At 42.0% G+C, this 22,415-nt stretch overlaps 2 protein-coding genes across 4 annotated transcripts in view; both read left to right on the top strand.

Moving 5' to 3' along the window:
- Positions 1–22,415, top strand: part of MYOF (myoferlin) — a 586,741-nt gene that overhangs the window by 212,744 nt on the left and 351,582 nt on the right. The window lies entirely within an intron of this gene.
- The window catches only part of LOC133094435 (protein FRA10AC1), a 40,007-nt gene continuing 37,126 nt past the window's right edge, over positions 19,535–22,415 (top strand). Inside the window, exons 1-3 of one of the 3 annotated variants that reach the window (XM_061194995.1) lie at positions 19,535–19,743; positions 19,850–19,919; positions 21,486–21,562. In XM_061194995.1, coding sequence (XP_061050978.1) covers positions 21,486–21,562 — 77 coding nt within the window. In that variant the 5' untranslated portion in view covers positions 19,535–19,743; positions 19,850–19,919. Of the gene's footprint in view, positions 19,744–19,849; positions 19,920–20,322; positions 20,539–21,485; positions 21,563–22,415 lie in introns of those variants that run through there. The other 2 variants (XM_061195000.1, XM_061195010.1) reach the window with 2 other exon arrangements.

Consider the following 22,415-nt stretch of genomic DNA (forward strand, 5'->3'; position numbering starts at 1 on the left):
TTCACTCCCTTGGTGGTCCTATTTTATAGCCAGGGAAGGGGACAAACGAAAGGATTGGTCTAAGGCGATCGTGGCCAGTCACATTCTCCTTGGCCAGATGGACAAATGAATGTACTCCTTATCATTCAAGATAGATAAGATTTTGAGGAGTTCACTCTCATGACCACAATTATTTTTCTGATTGTGCTAGACTGGCTTGAGTATCTTTCCAAGGGCTCCTATAATACCTTTAACCTATTCCTATCATAGAACTAATTAGTCCATATTACATGATAGACCAGTCTAGGAGATGCTACCCTAACAGTTTGGAAAACTGTCTATTCCCAGTGTGCTTTTGTAGCTCTCTAAGGCCTCCCTGAGGCTACTACTGCTCTGCAGAACACAGAAGTGGTGGTGGTGGGTTCTGGTTCCTTGCCCCAAGTCTAAAAGGTGGTACAAATGGCACCTTTCCAGGGTATCTTTATATCCCATGGAGAGAATGACAGCTTTTTAAAATGTTGACCCCTCTGTATTCCCCTATGTCTCCCAATTTTAGACCCCTCCAAGTGGCCCTGCCTTTCTATGACATCCTCAGCTCAATACTCCTGCATGAATTCCATGTCCAACTGAATGAAGGTTGCTTGAGGCCAAGATTACCCAGTACCTCACCGAGGAGAAGGCCCAGGCTGGTGCCATCCCCAAGGTCAGCACTGTGAGGTGTAGATGCCTGGGCAGGCCCCTCACTGGGGAACCATCATGTATGTAAGACTCACAGATTTCAAGCCTGGCTACTGGATTGTTGTCCACTATGATGAGCCACTAGGGGGAAAATGATGGTAGTGTGAATAGGAAATAATACGTTGAATGCCAGGCCAAGTATGGCACCCTTGTCAAGCCATCAGCTGTGACAGAAGGGGACTTCCCCGTGGAGGACTATGGATTGGAGAAGATGTGATGCCCAAGGAAGGACATCCCCCTGCTCCAGGTCCTGACCCATCCACTCATTGCCCCTCCCTATGTGTGCCCAAAGCCCATTTTTATTTTATTCCCCTTTCCCTTACCATTGACTTTTGAGACCTATACATTCAATTTGCCAGAAACCTGGGGGGAAAAAACCTACTCTGTCTTTGGTGATACCGTTTGTTTTTCTAGCATGCCCACCTCCTCTTCTCCTTCCCACCCTTAGGGTTCTGTTCAAATGTTATCTCCTTGAACTTGAGCTCAGAGCTTTTAAGCTCTCCAGGGAGAAGAGAATCAAGGAAAGGGTTCTGGGAACGTTATAAGGCTGATGCTGGGCCTGCTGATCTAGCCACCGAGTACCGTGGACCTGCCTTAGGGGCAAGGTGGCTCTGTGTGTATGAGTGTGTGTACATTGAAAATTCTGGGTGCTGTAACACCAGAAGCACAGGCCTGTTTGGTGCAGAGGTTGCAAGGTGGGCGCAGAGAAAGAGACATTCTCTCCTGACGCTCCCTAAGCATCTCTTAGGACTGTCAATGGTTGGCTGTCTTGGTACTGTAGCAATATCCAAAATATACAGAGCCTCACTCTAGACAACTGAACTTTACTTCTTTTGCACTAATGTAAAGCACTGCAAACAGCAGACAGCAGAGCCCCTTGGTAGACTGACCAGACTTTCTGTTTTCTTCTTCTGTCAGGCAGTATTAACTAATTAACAATTAATAGGTTAACCACTCTGGACTCTGTTCTCTCGGAGCTCTTGCTCTTATTAACGGGACAAGTACACTAGTGAGAGTAGAATAGACCCTCCTGATCAACAAGATGAAACTTCAGAATCGTTATGGTTTGAGCACTGAAACAAATGTGGCTTCATTTTGCACCAAAGGCAGATGAAGCAACACATGCCAATTAAATTGATGAAACAAAACCCCTTTAATGTGATATCTTATTTTCTTCTTCATATCGCCCATGTGCTGAACTCATTCGATAAATGTAGACTGAGTGCTTGTTATGTGCCAGGCACACTTGTCGGCACTGGAATGTGGCAGGGAACAGAGAGAGACGTTTCTGCCCCCAAGGAGCTTCTTGACTGTGAGTGGAAGTTCTTACTCCATTCTCAGAATCTCTCCTTTGCGGGCATCTAGCTGTGTTAGAGGGAATTCAAAAGCAGCTTTAATATTTCCCCTGAACAGGTAATCAGTATGGGAAGAAAGGAATTGTGACTTTGACCCCTACGAATGGAAGGATGGATGTCTTTGTTCCATGTCTGTTTTCTACGTGTAAGAAGCAATCAGCTTCACTGATTATGTACTGTTGAGGGTGACCTTTCCATTTTTCTGTCTTGGAAACGTGTAATTTAATGTGAAGCATCTACTGGTGGGCTGCAAGTACAAAGAATTCTCAGGATAATGAACTTGATTTTCCCCCTTGAAATCAATTCACATTTATTAAGCGTCTTTTATAAAAGCGGCGTGGAACAAGGTGCTTCACATACATTATCTCATTTAGTCTCATTTAAGCCTCCCAATCACCTCTAATGTAGGCATCATTAGCCAGCGTTTTCAGACAAGATAAAAGGGGAACGAGGAAATGTTCACTCAAGGCTCTGAAAAGTGCTAATTCACTTCCAGGGGATGAATACGCTTCCTGTCAGGTTTCTATTAGATGGATTTCAATAAACATTTTTAATATTAATACCTGCCTCACATTTGCATAATCCTTTCAACTTTTCAAAGCACTGTCACCTCGTTCACATCTCGTCTGATGCTCATACTAGCCCTGTACTAACAGTCGAGAACTATTTGATGGCATCGTTTTTTCGAGCCTACATCTCTGCAGAGGAACTTGCTTTGGTTGCCATAGCTAAGGTTCATGATGAAGCCAATAGGAGTCTTGCTTCCAGAAATCGAATCCACATCTTCATTTGCAGGGTCTCCCTGGGAGGGTGTGATCTGCTGCTCAGTACAGCAGTGCACATCGGTACTCTCCTACCAGAGCTAATCGCTGTGGTTACATCTGCCCCCAACATTCCCTAAAACTCTAGATTTTAGAGATTTAAGTGTCTTTACTACTACCCTGTCCTTGTCTGGATCTTCCTGCCATTCAGTTTGCCCCAGTTAGTGATAGGAAAAAAAAAAAAAAAAAAAAAAGAAAGGAAAAAAGAGGTTTGTGTGCTTGTGCAATGATGTGCCTTTATTCTCCAAAAAACCAGAAACCAGTCTAAATGAAGCAGGGAGGGGGTGACAGCAGATGAAGCATAAAGCAGGTGCTTACTTAATTACTGCAGCTGGTGCCAAGTATTTGGCATAATTTTTCTCCTCATTTCCAATTATTGGCACTGGTGCTTATTTAAATTTTTAGCTGAAGCATTTGAGAAGAGTCTAGGAACTGCTCTGCCCCTCTCTTACAGGAAAGCAAGCAGGCAGTTTCCTTACAAATATTGTAAGTAAATACAATCCTGAGGGTTTTTTTTTTTTTTTTTTTTTTTTTTTGCCTCAAAACAACTCTTTGATTATGGAAAGGGAAATTGGCTTACATGTCAATGTCAAACTGGCAAATGGACATTTTATTTGATTCTGCCCAAATTGCCATGGGTTGAATTTTTAATTTGCTTCCCAAGACTTGATTCCACTGTTCAGACTCATCTGTGGGATTTAGATTTCAGAACTGTGGGTCTGAGCCCATAGCTTCCTGAGGTGTTTTCTTTAGAAATCAGGTTGTTAAATTCACCAGTTGACGTGGCACATTCATTGCACTATTGGACTTTCCTCCTTTAAGTGGTGAAGGGAAATGTTGCAACAATATTGAATGCAAGTCATTTGATGCCCTGTCATTCTACAAATATTTACGAAGAGTGAGCACTGTGCCAAAATCTTATGAAGAACAAACAACTGTGCCCCAACAATACCAAGAACCAGGAGGCACGCAAAGATAAATACAATAAGGTCTTTTCCTTTCAGCGGGTTTGGTCCTGAAAGAAAATGAGACAAGAACAAGGAACAACAAAATGCAGTTCTAAAGGGAGGAACGGTAATATGATAAAGAAAAGCACGGGGATCAATCACTTCTGATGGCAGACATAGCATAAAGGGAAAAGGTCTTCATTCCCACCCATTAAGGTAATTTGACTTAGAGGATGCTATTCAGTTACTGCATTTAAGGTGATATTTGATTTCTGTGCGTTTAGCGGACCTTTATCTCCTTCTATTGGCTCTAATCTGTGTTTGAATATGTATATAGTACAGTTATATATACATATATATATATACACACACACACACAAATGTATGTATGTATACAGAAAAAATATATATAGTACAATTTTGAACTGACTTTTAAAAAAATTTTGGAAATATATTTCAGGTTGCATTTGAGGGAGGGGGAATGAGAGAAGAGAGAAAGGTTGTAGTTCAGAGAAGGCATCAGGAGACGTGGGTTCTGGTCTTCTTTTCACCTGGGTCACCTGTGTTCCTGGGTCCCTGGGGGCTTAGCCTGGGTGACCCCCAAGGTGCCTTTCAGTCTAAATGGTCTGAATGTGATGCCTCTCATCTCGTGCTGATGGGAGCAAAGGACAGTGGAGGCTTGAGGGCATATCAGAGGTGCTGGAAGTGGGACAGAAAGAGTGGTATTTGGGTGAGACACTCTCAGCCTCTCTACTTCCTCAGCTTCCTATTTAAATGCCACATCATTTGTAGAAAGCCACAAGTTCAGAACCACTCACAGTTTATAGTGGGCCTGATTCCTTTCAGTTCCCAGTGGGTATAGCACTGGCTCTGAAGAATGTAGAGCATGGCCTAGAAAAACATGTCTAAAAGATCTACAAGCGGGCTAAAGTTTGTTCTGAGCTGTGTCCACAAATCAACCTTGAAGGCAAAGAAGTGAATTCTGAGGAACAGACAGAAGGAAATTGGGGAAAGTGTGGCGTGAGGGATGCCACGTCTCTCCGTAGTTCTTTCCTGTCTCATTTCACAGCCAGTAATTGGGCCCAGGCTCTAAGTGGCCACATGCCCAGAGGTTGCTGCTGGTTCCCCAACAATCCCCTCCCTTCAGACTCTTTCTGTCCAGTTCACACATCATTGTCCGTCCTCAGACATGCCACTCACCCTGTTGCTTCCCTGCATGGCGATTTATCATGAGTCCCTGTTACCTAGTGCATCTCATCTCAGCCCAAGTTTCGGGGTCCTTCATCCAAGAAGCGTGGTATTAAAACAGGAGACCTCCCTTTAGCCTTGGCCTTTGCAGCATTAAAGCTGTGTGACTTTGGGCAAGTGGTTAAACTTCCCTTGCCTTCATTTTCCTTCTCTGTAAGATGACTGGGGACTGAGGTCTCCAACTGTGAATGATCTCTTGGAATTAGTGATCCAACGTGATGGCCCTGGTCTCACACAGGAGTGCCCAGATTCAAATATGCTGACCCACAATCCCAATGGCATCTATAAACTTGGCAGGCCTCGGGTCCCAGGTTTTAGTTTTGGAAAGGTCACCATGCTGGCTTTCCAAGGCCATCTCCTATTATTCTCCATAGCGTTCCTCTGTTCCAGACAAGTCTATGGTCTCAAGAGCTCTGAATAAACCGAAATGTTTCCATCCTATCTATGCTGGCTCTGAGCCACTGCGACTGCCAGGAAGCTGCTCCTGGTCCCCTACACCACCCCATGGCAGTCAGCTTCCAGATTAAAGCCCAGCTAATCCAGAAGCCCTCACCGGTACCTATACCTAACAATGGCCACTCCTTTCCATGGTGGCAAACTCAATAGCCATATCCTTGCTCTCAGTGGCCTTTGGCAATCTATGTATTTAAAACTTCCAATCATTCCCCCAAGAGTGCTTTTTTTAAAAAACATAATTGTCATTGTGCAATAATTCAACAATGTATCATAGACGTTTTCTCTCACTGTCTCAGTCTTCAGAGGGTGTTAATGAATGCCTTGGGACTCTGCTAATTCTTCCCGTTATTTTTTTTTTTTTTTTTTTTTTTTTTGGCTGTGTTGGGTCTTCGCTGCTGTGCGCGGGCTTTCTCTAGTTGCAGCGAGCGGGGGCTACTCTTCGTTGCGGTGCACATGCTTCTCATTGCGGTGGCTTCTCTTGTTGCGGAGCACGGGCTCTAGGTGCGCAGGCTTCAGTAGCTGTGACGCGCGTGCTCAGTAGTTGTGGCTTGCGGGCTCTAGAGTCCAGGCTCAGTAGTTGTGGTGCATGGGCTTAGTTGCTCTGCAGCATGTGGGATCTTCCCTGACCAGGGCTCAAACTCGCGTCCCCTGCATTGGCAGGCGGATTCTTAACCACTGTGCCACCAGGGAAGTCCCTTCCCCTGTTATTGTTGGGCAATTGTTTAGTCTTTCAATATCATAACTATCTCAGTACGTATGACTTTTTGAATATTTTACATTATTTTCCTAGTCAACTCAGATGCATTGTTATTGTAAGACATAAACTTTTTGTGGCATCTTGTAGTTTGGCAACACTTGCACGTATCTCTAGCTGACTCGTGTGTGTCCACCTCTAACAGGTGTCCCAGACCTCCTTCTCTGTGCCTTCAGCCTCCACGTACTCCCCCTGCCACCCTCACACTCAGCAGATGGCCTTGTCTAAGGCACTGCATGACTTTGCCTCCAAGGTCCTGGCCTCTCCAACTATTCCCTGATTCAGTGGTTCTCAAACTCCAGGTGCATTGAATTGCCTGGAGGGCTTATTAAAACACAGATTGCTGCCCCCTTCCCTGAGTTTCTGACACAGTAGGTCTGGGGTAGAGCGGGAGAGTTGCATGTCTAACAAACTGCTGTGGTACTGAGGCTGCTGGACCAGGGTCCACACTTGGTGAACTCCTGCTCTAATTCTTTCCTCAGATATCAGGGGAAATAGGTTAGCTTCTCTAGCTTGTATCCACCCCACTACCTGTCCTCTGAACCTCCTTCCCATCTGCTCCAGGACTGAGCTTCTACTCCTAATCTGTTTTTTTCTAGTGTCTTCAATCTGCACCGTTGAAACTTCCCTTACTCCATCCTTCAAGCACCCTCGCATCACTGCTATTTTATTTTATTTTATTATTTTTTTAACATCTTTATTGGAGTATAATTGCTTTACAATGGTGCGTTAGTTTCTGCTTTATAACAAAGTGAATCAGCTATACATATACATATATCCCCATGTCTCCTCCCTCTTGCGTCTCCCTCCCACCCTCCCTGTCCCACCCCTCTAGGTGATCACAAAGCACCGAGCTGGTCTCCTGTGCTATGCGGCTGCTTCCCACTAGCTATCTATTTTACATTTGGTAGTGTGTATATGTCAATGCTACCCTCTCACTTCATCCCAGCGTACCCTTCCCCCTCCCCGTGTCCTCAAGTCCATTCTCTAGTCTGTGTCTTTATGCCTGTCCTGCCCCTACATTCATCAGAACCATTTTTTTTTTTTTTAGATTCCATATATATGTGTTAGCATACGGTATTTGTTTTTCTCTCTCTGACTTACTTCACTCTGTATGACAGATTCTAGGTCCATCCACCTCACTACAAATAACTCAATTTCGTTTCTTTTTATGGCTGAGTAATATTCCATTGTAACTATGTGCCACATCTTTATCCATTCCTCTGTTGATGGACACTTAAGTTGCTTCCATGTCCTGGCTATTGTAAATAGAGCTGCAAAGAACATTGTGGTACATGACTCTTTTTGAATGATGGTTTTCTCAGGGTATATGCCCAGTAGTGGGATTGCTGGGTCGTATGGTAGTTCTATTTTTACTTTTTTAAGGAACCTCCATACTGTTCTCCATAGTGGCTGTACCAATTTACATTCCCACCAACAGTGCAAGAGAGGTCCCTTTTCTCAACACCCTCTTCAGCATTTATTGTTTGTAGATTTTTTGTTGATGGCCATTCTGACCGGTGTGAGGTGATACCTCATTGTAGTTTTGATTTGCATTTCGCTAATGATGAGTGATGTTGAGCATCCTTTCATGTGTTTGTTGGCAATCTGTGTATCTTCTTTGGAGAAATGTCTATTTAGGTCTTCTGCCCATTTTTGGATTGGGTTGTTTGTTTTTTTGATATTGAGCTGCATGAGCTGCTTGTCAATTTTGGAGATTAATCCTTTGTCAGTTGCTTCATTTGCAAATATTTTCTCCCATTCTGAAGGTTGTCTTTTCATCTTGTTTATGGTTTTCTTTGCTGTGCAAAAGATTGTAAGTTTCATTAGGTCCCATTTGTTTATTTTTGTTTTTATTTCCATTTCTCTAGGAGGTGGGTCAAAAAGGATCTTGCTGTGATTTATGTCATAGAGTGTTCTGCCTATGTTTTCCTCTAAGAGTTTTATAGTGTCTGGCTTTACATTTAGGTCTTTAATCCATTTTGAGTTTATTTTTGTGTATGGTGTTAGGGAGTGTTCTAATTTCATTCTTTTACATGTAGCTGTCCAGTTTTCCCAGCACCACTTATTGAAGAGGCTGTCTTTTCTCCATTGTATATTCTTGCCTCCTTTATCAAAAATAAGGTGACCATATGCATCACTGCTATTTTAGTAATAACCTTTCTCCTACCAACATTACCCAGTTCTAACTAACAAGCCAAATGTCTTTCCTCCTGCTGCACATTTTTCTGAGCTTGAACTTGATCTTCACTTGCTGCTTCTACTTCTTATCCATGTATTTCCTTTTTAATTCCCAGAAATTTCCCAAGCTCCACTACTGAAACTCTCTGGAAAATTTTAAATTACCCTCTTCCCAAATCCAGTGGCCTTTCTTTATTATGTAATAATAGCAGTTGACGTTGATTGACTTCTAACTGTGTTCCAGGCATTGTGCTAAGCACTGTGTATATATAATATATTATATATATATATATATAAAATCTCATATGAAGATTGTCCTTATATCAATTCTATGTAGAAGGTATTATTTCAGATTTTAAAAAGCTAGGGCTCATAGAGGTTAAATAATTTGCCCAACAGCTGAAGTGAAGGAACCAGAATCAGACCCAGCTCTAATTCTACATCCCACGTGTTTAAACACCACTTGGAACATACATCAGAATCCCTAAGCACCTATTAAAATGCCAATTCCTGGCTCCAGAGACAGAGGTTCCAAACCAGGGGTGGCTGAGGCCTAGGAGTCTGAATTCTTAATAACCCCCCACGTGGTTCTGAGGTGGGTATTCCCAGAGGCACATACATTCTGAGAAACAGTCCCTCTGTATTGACATAATCGGCCACTTCCTTTCTTTAAACACTTCCCTCGGTTGCTATGATACAACATTCTTCTCTGGCTCTGTGGGCTCTCCTCGTCTGCTGTTCTCAATCTCCTGCTTCCTCTCCTACCCAAATCAATGCCCCAAACTCTGCCCTCCGCCTTCTCCTTCCTCTCCCGCCTGTCCCTAGGAGCCCGTTCACTTGCAGCACTCAAACCTGGGCAGATGGTTCCCAACGTTGCCCTTCGTGTGCCAGCATCCTGGTGAGAGTCATGGAGCAGCACGACATGATTTTGGAACAGTGATGACCTATTGCCCAGACCCTGGACAAAAAGGTGAGGCAGGTGCCATTGATTCTGGTGCCGCATTGCCCCACACCACCCTTGGACTTTCCTCTTGCCTGGAAGATCCCTGTGCTTTGCAACTTTCTAATCAAATCAGTTCAGCAAAAGAGCTGATTATTTTACACAGTCGCACTAATGTGTTAATTCTCCCACTCATTTGCATTGTTAAAGCCGTTTTTCTCTTTTTGTGGGTTCAACTGTTGTTTGCATGTTGACATTTCAGGTTTCACTTAGCAGATAGGGGGTATTTAGAGGAAAACTGGGACCAAAGAGGAAAGAGGGTGAGTTGGTTTGGGAGGGCTCCTTCTCTTCCCCTTGAAATTTTTTGAACCTGAGACTCAAAGGCAGCTGGGAGGGCAGGCTTTGGCCTTTCTGGCCTCCTGCACACCAGGACAGCGGTAAACAGTAATTGCGGCTGCTGCAGACCTGTCCTAAAAGTACAGAGGGTGAGGACAGACTGCAGATCAGCTACTTGGCTGGCTTCCTGCCACACTCCACACTCGGAATGGCTGGCTTCTCTTCATCTTTCAAGTATCAGCTTAAATGTTCTCTTCCGAGAGATCAGTCCTGACCACCCTGCTTACGTAGGCCCCTCTGGGTGATTCGCTGTGCTGGCAGCTGTTTTCCTTCATTGCATTTATCACAGTTTGTAATTATCCTACTTGTTTATTCATTTGTTCTTCCTGTCCCTGTTTGGACAGTAAAGCTCAAGAGGACAGAGACTATTCAGCCTTGTTCCCCACTGTGCTTGTAGCATAATGCTGGCTCACAGTAAATATTCAGTGTTTGTAGCAGGAGTGGCAGGATAGCTACACCTCCACCACCTGGTACTTAATGACTAGTCCTTGAACTGAACTAACTGCCCCCAGCAGCTATCCCAGTGCTGAAAGACTTGAGGCAGTTGGAGAGCAGCTTGTTCACCTCACTGCTGGGATAACGCTGGGAGTGGCCTGGGGTGGCATCAGGAAAATTTATGAAAGACATTGAAAAAGGAAAATGGATTACTAGGTATCCTGTCTAGCACCCAATCAAGTTATGAGACTTTCATTGTCTTTGAGCTATTTTATACAACTTTTTAAGTTGTATAAAACTGATAGCAATACAAATGAGTCATGTCAATAGGGACACAAATGAATTTTGTCTAGTGGAGGTGCAATTGATTATTGCCCTGTGGATATTGATCAGTTTTGCATCCATTTGTAAATTCATATTAACTTTCCTGATTGCCTATATATGTGTGTTCTCTAAATTCTCCTTTGAACTGGGGGGTAACATCTTGCTGCTTGCCTCATGAATCAGGTAAGTAAAAATCTCTGATGTGCAGTAATTTTATATGTGTACAGGAGTCATGATTTTAGCCTTTTAAAAAAATTATCTTTTTAAATTGGATTTTATCAAAATCAAGAACTTTTGTGCATCAAAAAATACTATCAAGAAAGTGAAAAGACAACTTATAGAATGGAGAAAATATTTGCAAATTGTTTATCTGAAAAGAGACGAATATCTGGAATCTGTAAAGCATTAAAACTCAACAACAAAAAAACAAAAAACCCAATTCAAAAATAGGCAAAGGACTTAAATAGACAGTTCTCCAAAGAAGGTATTAAATGGTGAATAAGCACATGAAAAGATGCTCAGTATCATTAGTCATTAGGGAAATCAAATCAAAACTACAATGAGATACCACTTCACACCAATTAGGATGGCTGTAAAAAAAGAAAAGAAAAAAAAGGGGGGGAAATAACATGTTGGTGAGGATGTGGAGAAGGTAGGAATATTAAATGGTAGCTGTTGTGGAAAACAGATTGGTGGTTTCTCAAAGGTTAAGCAGAGAACTCCCATATGACCCAATAATTCTACTCCTAGGAATATATCAAAAGAATTGAAAGCAGGGGACTCGAACAGATATTTGTATACCAGTGTTCATAGCATTATTACTCACAGTAGCAAAAGGTAAAAATGACCCGTGTCTGTCAACAGATGAATATGGATAAACAAAATGTGATATAGATAGATAGATAGATATGATGAATATTATTAAGCCATTAAAAAGGTATAAACTGGGGGCACATAAGCATGTAGATGGTCCTCTGAGCCATGGGAATGGCTGATAGAGTAGGGAGAGAAGAACACCCAGCCCCAACCCTGCAGAGCCTATGAAGGCATAGGCTGAAGAAGAGGAAAAACTTGAGTGTGGTATCATGGAAGACAAGACAGACTAGAGACCTTACTCCTGACATCTAGCATCTCACTGCCCAGTGACTTGGGGTCACTTCAGTGGCTGCTTAATTCTTGTCCTGTGAGAGGGCATCATCCACCAGATAATAATTCTGTTCATAAACAATATTTTGAACAGCACACTTTATTGTCAGAAATTGTGCAAAATATTTAATATAGGATGCATAAGGACATGATCAAACAAAAAAAATTTCTGGACTTAGCTGGGAGAGACGTTTTTCAAAAAAATTTTGCAAGGGGGGTAGAGGGACTCTTGTGATAGGAAAGGAGGGAGGACAATTGCAACAGGGAGAACCTGCAGGGGTCTCAAGGGTCAGGCAAATACAGGGTTTTTTTGCTTGCTTTTGGTCTTATTTTAATAGAGAGGCATGAACAGGGCTGGAAAGAACCAAATGTGGGAAATTTGAATGAAAGGGTGGCACGATCAGACTGTAGATCAGAGAATAATTTATGCTGAGCCCAGTCTGTTCTCTGTATGCTGGCTCAGGCTGATGGTGGGCCCAAGTTCAGGGGCTTGGAGGAAGGAAAGCAGCTCAACCGAAGTTTGGTTAACAAGCATTTCGATCCAGTTGATCAGTGGGGATGAGCAGTCCAGTTCATAATTTATGAGGCAAAGAATGGGAATTTGCGGGGATCTGTGTGTAGCTTTGTCATAGGTTAAACAGGCGGCACCTGAGGCTTATCTAAGTCATATGGGAAAGAGTGGTTCTTTGCAATAGCTCTCTTCCAGATCACAAAAACTGGGAAATTCCTTTAATTGGCCCTGTTTTCCAGGAGCAAAGGGCCCAGGCAAAATTCAGCATTGTCACTGTGTGCTGGGATGTGAGTTCCATGCCCCCAGTCGGGGTGACACCCTGGGCCTCTCAGTTGGCATAGATATTCCTCTCCAGGGACTTACAGATTACCCCTTGCTGTGACCAGGCTGTGAGCCCCCTTTCCCAAGTGTTTATTTAAGTCTTTTGATTCCTTCCTTGAAGGAGTGTCCATGCCTGACTTACCAGGAGTCTGTTTTATTCTCAAGAATGCATCCAAAACAGGCTCAGAACCTCTGCTTGCAAACCACCACCGCCGAGGTGCAGTCCTGAGGTCGAAGGATTACCCCTTGGAAATCTGCCTCCCATGGGCTGAATTCAGCTCACAGAAGTGCTTTGGCCCAAAGGGTGTTTTGCTTTAATTTTTAAACTTGTATTGGATGCCAATATTAAAAATCAGTATATTGAATCTAAAAATCCAGATTGCCAACTTCTCTAGAAAAATGGATTGCTCTAACAATCCTGGCCTGCATTTCTATTGTATGCCTCCTATACTATTGAACAAAATTCCTGACAATAAAGTATGCCATTGAGAAAGTTCTATTTATGGATCCCAGTATTACTTTGGGTGCTGTTGCTTTTATATGGCTGAAGTAAGGAAAGGCATGAGCCCTCCATCTCCTGTTTACCATTGTTCCTCAGAACCTATTCAGTCATTTAGCTTATCCCTCTGTGTTTGTTTCCATTTCCCACTACCAATTATCACCTTCAGTATCAGAACAGCTAGTCAAAGAGGTTTTAGTTTCAGAGAATATGTTAATTAAGACATCATTGAGGAAAATTGCTTACTATTTACATCTGGTTGCCTGACCACATAATAATGATATGTATCCTTAAATACACAACAGACCTACTTCACTGGACGTTTCACTTGACTATACAACACACTCTCTACACAGTTAACTTGTGTTCACAAACTGTGAAATCGTGTGATATGTATTCTTATGAAACCCTGTACATATGTAATTAAATTTGACTTTCTCCTGGTAATCTGTCTCACGTCAATTTAATTCTTAGACCAGCCAGAAGAACTTAGAAGGATAGAGGTTTTCTTTCCTCCTCTATAGCCTTGATGGGGGGAATTATGTCTTTTCCATGATTATAGGCCCAGCCAGCCCTTGAAGAAGGATCCAGAGTTACAGCAGCCAACATCTTTCATTATTATAATGTCTCCCCACTTTGCAGTTTCCTGAATGAGGCCTGAAATCTTGATACCCACAGATATTATATGACAAAAAATAAGTGCATCAGTTTTCCGGTGACATTTAGTATTCCTGGTCTCTGCTTCTCATCTCATTGACCTGGTAAATGTCTCCCTATCTCTTAATCACAAGGCTCCTTCTCCACCACTGCCTCAGAGAGGCGTTTTATAGACATCCTGTCTCTGTTCTCGCCTCCTGGGAGCAGGCCTAAAAATGACAGTCAATTCATTTGGCTAACTGGTATATTGCTGTCTCTCCACTTTGCTTCTCAACGTCCATCCAACCACAGTGTTCGTGCTCTGGCTGCCTCTTCCAGGCACTTACACAAGCGAGTGACCAACCTCTGACCAGATCGCAAAAGATAACAATTAGATTGTGTTTCTGTTCATGGGCTGAGCTGTACTACGGAGGTTGTGGAACTGCCTTCTGCCAGATCCTGGCTTATAAATGTGCAGGAAGTACAGCTGACCGTGCCAAGTGTTCGAGGCCTGGGCAATGTCAGTCCTTTGGGTGCTGACTAGAGTCTTTCTCAGCACTTACAGAGCCCCCGTCTGCCTCCATCTTGGTGCCTACAGGAAATTTGTCTTTGGCTATGCAAGCATTTATGTGGCATGAATTCTGAGATCCCAGGAAATCCCACCTATCTACTCCCTAACTTATTCTGCCATGCCTGAAATCGCTTTAATCACCAACACTCCCATTGATCAATTAGAGTCAAAGTTATAAAAACCTCTAGGAACAGTTAAATTTTGTAAATGTAAATTCTTTATTGAAGCACAGCATACATACATAAAAGTACACAAATCATAGGTAGAAATGAACCACTCATGTAGTGAATGCCAGGGTCAAGAAACAGAATATTGGGCTTCCCTGGTGGCACAGTGGTTGGGAGTCCGCCTGCCAATGCAGGGGACAGGGGTTCGAGCCCTGGTCCGGGAGGTTCCCACACGCTGCAGAGCAATGAAGCCCATGTGCCACAACTACTGAGCCTGCGCTCTAGAGCCCGCGAGCCACAACTACGGACGCCTGCGTGCCTAGAGCCCGTGCTCCGCAACAAGAGAAGCCACCGCTATGAGAAGCCCATGCACTGCAACTAAGAGCGGCCCCTGCTCGCTGCAACTGGAGAAAGCACGCACGCAGCAAGGAAGAGCCAACGCAGCCAAAAATAAATAAATAAAATAAATTAAAAAAAAAAAGAAACAGAATATTACCATTTCCCCAAAAGCCCTGTCCCGCCACGACCTTGTGCCCCCTTCCAGTCACCTCCTCTATACCCACCAGGAACGTCATTATCCTGACTTGTCACAGATAGATTACTTTTCCTTTTGTCTTTTATATGAATAGGATTGTGTCATATGTATTCTTTTGCATATACAATGCTTCTTTTGTTCAGCATTACATTGATGAGATTCATCTATGCTAATGCATATAGTTGTAGTTTGTCTGTTTTTATTGCTGTATAGTATTCCATTGTGTGAATAAGTCATAATTTATTTAACTATTCTAATGCTGCTGAACATTTGGGTTGCTTCCAGTTTTTGACTTATAAATAGTGCTAGTGCTTTCTAATTCAGGTCTTTTGATGAATATATGTTCACTTTTCTGTTGAAGGTATTCTGAGGAGTGGAATATTTGAGACATAGAATATACCCACATTCAGCATTAGCAGATACTATTGAACACCTTTTCCAAGGTGATTGTACCAATTTACACTCCCATCAGCAGTATATAAGAGTTATAGTCATACCACATCTCCATCAGCACTAGATCTGTCTTTTCCAGTTAGCCATTCTTGTATGTGTGTAATGGTGTGCATTGTGTTCTTAACTTTCATTTCTCTGATAACTAGTGAAGACAAGCCCTTTGTTTTATGTGCATTGGCTATTTGGACATCTTTTTTGTGAACTGCCTATTCAAGTCTTTAGCTAATTTTTCTATTGGGTTTCTGCCTTTTACTTATTTTTAAACTTCTTCATATAATCTGACAATTTGTTAAATGTGTCTACTGCAATATTTTCTCCCACTCTGTGACTTAAATTTTTTTCTTTTTTTTTGGCCACCATGAGTGGCATGTGGGATCTTAGCTCCCTGACCAGGCATCGAACCCATGCCCCCTGCAGTGGAAGCATGGAGTCTTAACCACAGGACCACCAGGGAATTCCCCTTAACTTTTCATTTTTTAATAAAGTCTTTTAAATGAACCAAAGTCGGTAATTTATTTTTGTCCTTTATGGTTAGCCCTTTGTGTGTCCTATCTAAGAAAATTTCTCTTGCCCTAATGAAGAGATCATGGAATATCACGAAGAGGTTTTCCTGTGTTTTCTTTGAAGGTGACTAATATGTATGGTGTGAATCAAGTTAGGAATTGAGTTTTTTTGTTTTTTTTTTTACCGTAATCTTAAATTCGCTCAGAACTATTTATTGAGAAGTCCATACTTAAACCTATGCCATTAATCATAGGATTATATAAGTGTGGATCTGTTTCTAGGCCATACTCAAGAAGAAGTTAATTGTTAAGCTAAATCACAAGAATTTCCTCAAGAAATGCTACTTTCCTCTAGTAGCATTTATTATATATTCTTATTATGAACTATGCATCATTCTAGGCATTTTAGCTGCATTGTTTCGTTTTAAACCTCATAACCCACTATGAGATAGTTATTACTATTATCTCCATTTTATAGTTGAGGAAATAAAGACTTACTCAATTAAAAACTTGCCCAAGATCTCCTAGCTAGTAAGTGACAGAAACCTAACTTGATTGTGGGTCTGGCTGATTTTGAAGTGGAGTTCTTTATTATACTGTTTCCCAGAGCAGCATTTTTTTTTCTGGCGGGGGGAAGGGTGGCGGGGAATAAGGGTGTGTGTGTGAGAGGAGGGTGATGGAGTGGAGTGGGGACCAACTTCCCTCACCCCCACCACATACCTATCGTAGTATTTTGTTGCTTTATTTGAGTTATGTAACATTGGTGTCCATGTAAATTTTCATATTCATTAAAATAGAACATTTTATAGATTGGGAAGCTGGTAAATGCCCTTGAGGGCATTATGCTAATTGTGATAAATCAGAGAAAGACAGTTACTGTATAATATCACCTGTTAAGTCCAAAAATTCAAATTCATAGAAACAGTCTAGGATGGTTGTTACCAGGGGCTGGGAGGGTTGGGGGACTGAATGGAGAAATGTTGGTCAAACAGACAAACTTCCAGTTATAAGATGAATAAGTTGGGGATCTGAAGTGTACAGCATGGTGATTACAGATAATACTGTATTATATATGTGAAAGTTGCTAAGAGAGTATATTTTAAATGTTTTCATCACAAAAATGTAATAGTATATATGTGAAGTGATGGAGGTGTTAGCTAACACCATGGTGGTAATCATTTTGCAATATGTAAGTGTATTAATTCAACACATTGTACACCTTAAACTTACGCAATGTTGTATGTCAATATATCTCAGTAAAGCTGTGCCATTTACCAGGCACTTCATATATGATAGAATATTTTTTTTTTCTATATATTCGTTCTTTCTTACTAGTCAACCTTTGAGAGTAAGGAGTGACTTTTACATATTTGTAACCCTGATGATTATGACAGTGCTCTGTCCAGAGCAGGCCCCTAATAAATATTTGCAGTTTTTATAGTTGTTGAGCAGTAATTGCTAACTTGAGATTTCCTGATCAGGTAGGTTGTCTAGCCTGTATTAATTGTTTTTAGTTCAGATCATGTGATCTATCCCTAACATATATTTTCTATTTTCTCTCTTTCAATAACTGCTGCCTCAAAGGGAGAAATGCAAATCTTTGGCTGAATGATCTGGTAGCAACAGATCTGAAATTCTTAAAATGTTAGGACCAGAAGCTATTTCTCACACAGTTGACGAGTTAAAAAGAGAGAGAGAAAGAAAGAATATGGGGCTTCCCTGGTGGCACAGTGGTTAAGAATCTGCCTGCCAATGCCAGGGGACACGGGTTCAAGCCCTTGTCCGGGAAGATCCCACATGCCACAGAGCAACTAAGCCCATGCGCCACAACTACTGAGCCTGCGCTCTCGAGCCCGCGAACCACAACTACTGAGCCCGTGTGCCACAACTACTGAAGCCCATGTGCCTAGAGCCCGTGCTCTGCAACAAGAGAAGCCACTGCAATGAGAAGTCCGCGCACCGCAAGGAAGAGTAGCCCCTGCTAGCCTCAACTGGAGAAAGCCCGCGCGCAGCAACAAAGACCCAATGCAGTCAAAATAAAAACAAATAAATATGTAAATTTAAAAAGAAAGAATTTGACAGAGAGAGAGCCACAGAGAGAAAACAGGGTCTTGTGGAGAAACAAGTATTCCCAGTTTCTAGACCCTCACCAGGCCTGTGGCTCTGAGTTCTGTGCTTCTATTTCTTACATGCAAAATGGGGCTAATCACACTGCATGCAGCACAGGCTTGTTGTAAGAGGAAAATGAAGCAACAGACAAAATATATCAAGAATGGTAGAAAATGCTATTAAAGGTCACATATTGGTAGAAAGGAAATTGAATACCAGGTACAAGTGTGTTTGGTTTTATCGATAATAAATAAAAGAACAGAATAGATACTTTAGATATTTACTGAAAAAGGAACTGCTTGACAAAATAATTCAATATAGTATGTTAAATCGTGAGGCTTCCTACTGCTTTAAATATTTTAATAAACGTTTTTAACTGAAGGTTAATCTGATTGCATTTTGAAATAATTGAATTTGCAATAATTTAACTTACAGATTTTTAAAGATCGTATTTACTGCATTGGGTAAAGCAGGTTGTATCTGTAATTTACTGTCAGGGATAGAAGGAGGGCTTGAACTGGTAGATATTGTTATCTACTGTTTGGTGCAAAAGATGTAAAATGAGTGTTACGTGCTAAGGTTTTCACTAAAATGAGCCCGCCGTGAAAGTCAGTGGCTGTGCCAGTTCAATTCAACAAATATTTAATTAGCGCTTGTGATTTCCAGGGAACCGTGTTGGGTACCGAGGAGGAAGCAAAGATGAATAGCATCAGCCTGAGGGAGACAAGACCCAGTATCTAGGCTGTAAAGCAGAACGGGGCATCATAATTTAGAAAAGGTAAAACACAGGGAGAACCTGGCAGAGCTTAAAATAATTTAACTTTTCCTGCCTGCATTTTTTTTCTTTTCTTTCCTTCTTTTTCTTTTCTTTCTTTCTTTTTTTTTTTTAGTAACTATTGTGGATCTCTTTTCACCTGTGCCAAGTCACTTGTCTGCAGAGGATTCGCGACCCTGTGAAATCGCCCCTATTCCTTCTTCAGCCTCTCCTCGCATCTTCGATGAGCTCCTCTGCCACCAGCACTGCATTTGGAATGGCATCTACTGTGTGGGTGGTGAAGCGATGGAAAGCTATTTTTGTTCTAATTATGAGAACTGTTTTATTGGGGGGAGGGGGGCAGAGGGAGGAGAGGCAGATCGGAGACTGAGACGCTCAGCGACGTTGCTCCGAGGAGGCGTTTCTAAGGTTACTAGAAAGAGGACGGCAAGTGATATTCAGGCAGGGTTTTTTCTAAAACGAAATAAATTTTCAAACGAGGGGCGTGGGCTTAGTATGAGCTGTGCCACACGAGATTAGATGTTGGGCTTTCCAGAGGGTAATGGAAGAAGGCCCAGGAAAAAACCGAGCGCGGCGACTTCGGGAAAGCTGGGAGCCTCCACCTTCCCTCCCGGCCCTGTTCTCCCTCGGCCTTTGTTTCCCGGGGCTGTTTTGGCTGTAACACAAAGTCGGCGCGCCCGGGAACGGTGTCATTTAAGTGAGACGCGCGGCCGAGCCGGACCGGAAGCAGCGCCCAGCTGGGACCCGTAGGGAGAGGCGGGGAGCGTGCGGCGGCGGCGGCCGTTGTGGCTCTGGCAGTGGTGGCGACAGTGGCGAGGCTACGCAGCCGGGGCGACGGGTCTGGTGCCGCAGCGGCTCGTTCAGGCCGTGCGTCGTCGCTGCAGACGCGGGCAGAGGAGGGAACAACGACTCAGCGGGAGCACTTGGCAGAGGAGGGGAAGGGGTGTGTGAGAGGGCCATGAGTGTTTGGGGTCGGGGAGAAGGATCTCGAAACTTGTTCCTCATATGCTACTAGTTGATTATTATTATTATTATTTTTTTTATGGCAGATTCAGAAGACACCCCGCGTCTCCCTTCTCGAATTTCTCTTGGTTCTTGTCAGTTGATTCGTAGCCTGAAGTGAGTGAGAACTTTTTAATGCAAGTACTGAGTTCAGATGGGTATGGGATGGATGAGAAACAAACGAGACAGGGGGAACAAGGGTAGGAGGTGGTGTCCCAGGGTGTAGGAACATCATGATGGTAGTAGTAGTTAAAATTGGGAGGGTTTTACTGTACCAGATGTTGTTCTAAAACTCTTTATATGCGGTAACTCATTTAATGCCCAGTTCTGTGATACCGGTACTTTCATTAGCCTCCCTTTTTGGAGGGGGAAACAGGCTCCTAGAGGTTAAGGAGCGTGCCCAAAGAAAGACATGAAACGTCTTTAATGCAGAGCCAGGATTTGCATTCTGGCAGGCTGACCCCAGAGCTTATCTCTAAGCTCCCCACAATGGTTGTCCCCCATCAGGATGTGAAGAAAGTGAGGACATAAGACAAGGAGTGAGAGGCTGGTATGGTTTGAACAGATGTGATAAAACAGCGGAAGCAAGGAGTTGACATGGTAAAAAGGTGTGAGATCCAGGTGTGTCTTAGTGAGGGTAGAGTTGAAAGTGGCCTAAACCTTCGCCTCAGCCTTGGCCTGGGCCGGCCTCTCTCGAATTCTGTGGGGCAGGGAAGAGAGATATACACCCATACACGTAAGTTTGAAAATGGAATTATGAAGATCACAGACTCAGGATTTAAAGATTGTTTGATGTAGCCACCTTACTTAGCAGATAATAGTCAAATAATCCATCCATCTGCCATGAATGTATATCCCAAATTCTAGGTAATGCTGAAACCAGGAGCTGCTTTCTAACACAACTGAGTGACAATTGAGATCTTTCAGTATTTCTAAGAATTTTGATTTAAAAATGAATAGAAACAAGATAAAGTTATCTAGAACAAAGGACAAGGTGGTTTACCTTGAAGAATCTGTTTCAAAGAAAAAGGAAATCTTCACGTATGTTGAAAGAAGATAGGAAAATTTTTATCAATTGATCGTGTACTGTTCACAAATCCATTAAGTCTAATGCAATACAGTAATCAAAATGTTAGCATATTCCAGAGAGTCAGTTTGTAGTAGTTGAGATCATGGGCTTAAGAATCAAGCAGATCTGCTTAGCTACATATTTGCTCTGTATAATTGATTTACTTTGTCCTTGATTTCTTCATCTTGAAAATGAAGGTAATAGTTCCTAACTTGCAGAATTAGAAGCAGTGTTTGTAAAGAACCTAGCATAATGTCTGGAACAAAGTTGATAAATACCAGCAACCATTATTACTCTGAATCAAATAAAAGTAAAGCATTGCTGAACCTTGTATGCAATGACATGGCAGCTTCTAGACCTGGTTTTAAATGGAAAGGTCAAAGAGTAATCTCCCTTGTTGGTAATTAAAGTGAAAAACATTGATTCATTTTCTGAAGGGTAAGTTTGTTACTTCAAAGTGATTAAAAGTTTTAGATGGCTAGATAACCCCTGATATGCCCACCACAATCCTTTAAAGCTGTTGTGGCTTTTAAAGATAACTTATTTTTGAACTATTCTCTTTCCTGAACTATGGGCAATTTAGGTTCTAAGTAACTGACTGTACTTCTTTACAGATGCATGGTCATGGAGGCTATGACTCTGATTTTAGTGATGATGAACACTGTGGAGAATCTAGCAAAAGGAAAAAAAAGTAAGTAATTTTTTATTGATCTATGTTTCCGATCCTTTCTAAATTGAGATGAGGTATAAATAATATTTAAAGTTTTTGGATTGTGTTTACATGTGAAGACAACGATGCTCTACTGAATGAATTTTTGTTTATTAAACTATAATGAATTGACTCAAAAATTTGAGAACAGTTATGTAAAAGATAAGAAAGTAATGTTTATGCTGTGAAGGGATTTATGGAAAGGGAAGCATAAGGAAAAAAAGGAAATCAGTTAAAGCTCTTAGATTTCTCTGTTGCATCTATTTTTCATTCAACTGTCAAGGACTCTACTTGCAACTGTCATAGCTAAGAAGGGGCTTGGTTGGTTGTCCCTTTGCTAGTACTTGACTTCAAAATGAGGTTACTGTGGAGGATGAGATTGTGATGCAGCACAATTCTTAGGATTTTGTGAATAAGGAGACTAAGTGGCCAGAGGAAGGAGTTCATGGAAGTCTTTATTGAATGGAAGAGGTAAGAACTCTTAGCAGATGAAGCCTGAGCCTTACAAGGAGGCCATATCTTGGTGGAGTGGCTGTGTTTAGGGAGGGGCATTGTTTTCAGCCTTCAGTGCTTAGAAACTTGATTTTATCCATTAACTTAGGAGTGGTTGACTGATTCATGTTAACCAAACTTATAAAAGTTGGTTTATTATTTGACACTGAAAACAATATATAAGCATACTAATTGGGACTGAACATTTTTGTTGGGTACTCAGTCTTTATGGATAACCAAAAGAATAGAAATAATTATATAATAAATTACATTTTTATGTAATGAAATGAAATTAAAATGCTTTACATTTTCAAGGTTTTTCATTCAAAAATATTACTTTGTA

The sequence above is a fragment of the Eubalaena glacialis genome, chromosome 1, assembly GCF_028564815.1.
Source record: "Eubalaena glacialis isolate mEubGla1 chromosome 1, mEubGla1.1.hap2.+ XY, whole genome shotgun sequence".
In the NCBI taxonomy this organism is placed as follows: domain Eukaryota; kingdom Metazoa; phylum Chordata; class Mammalia; order Artiodactyla; family Balaenidae; genus Eubalaena; species Eubalaena glacialis.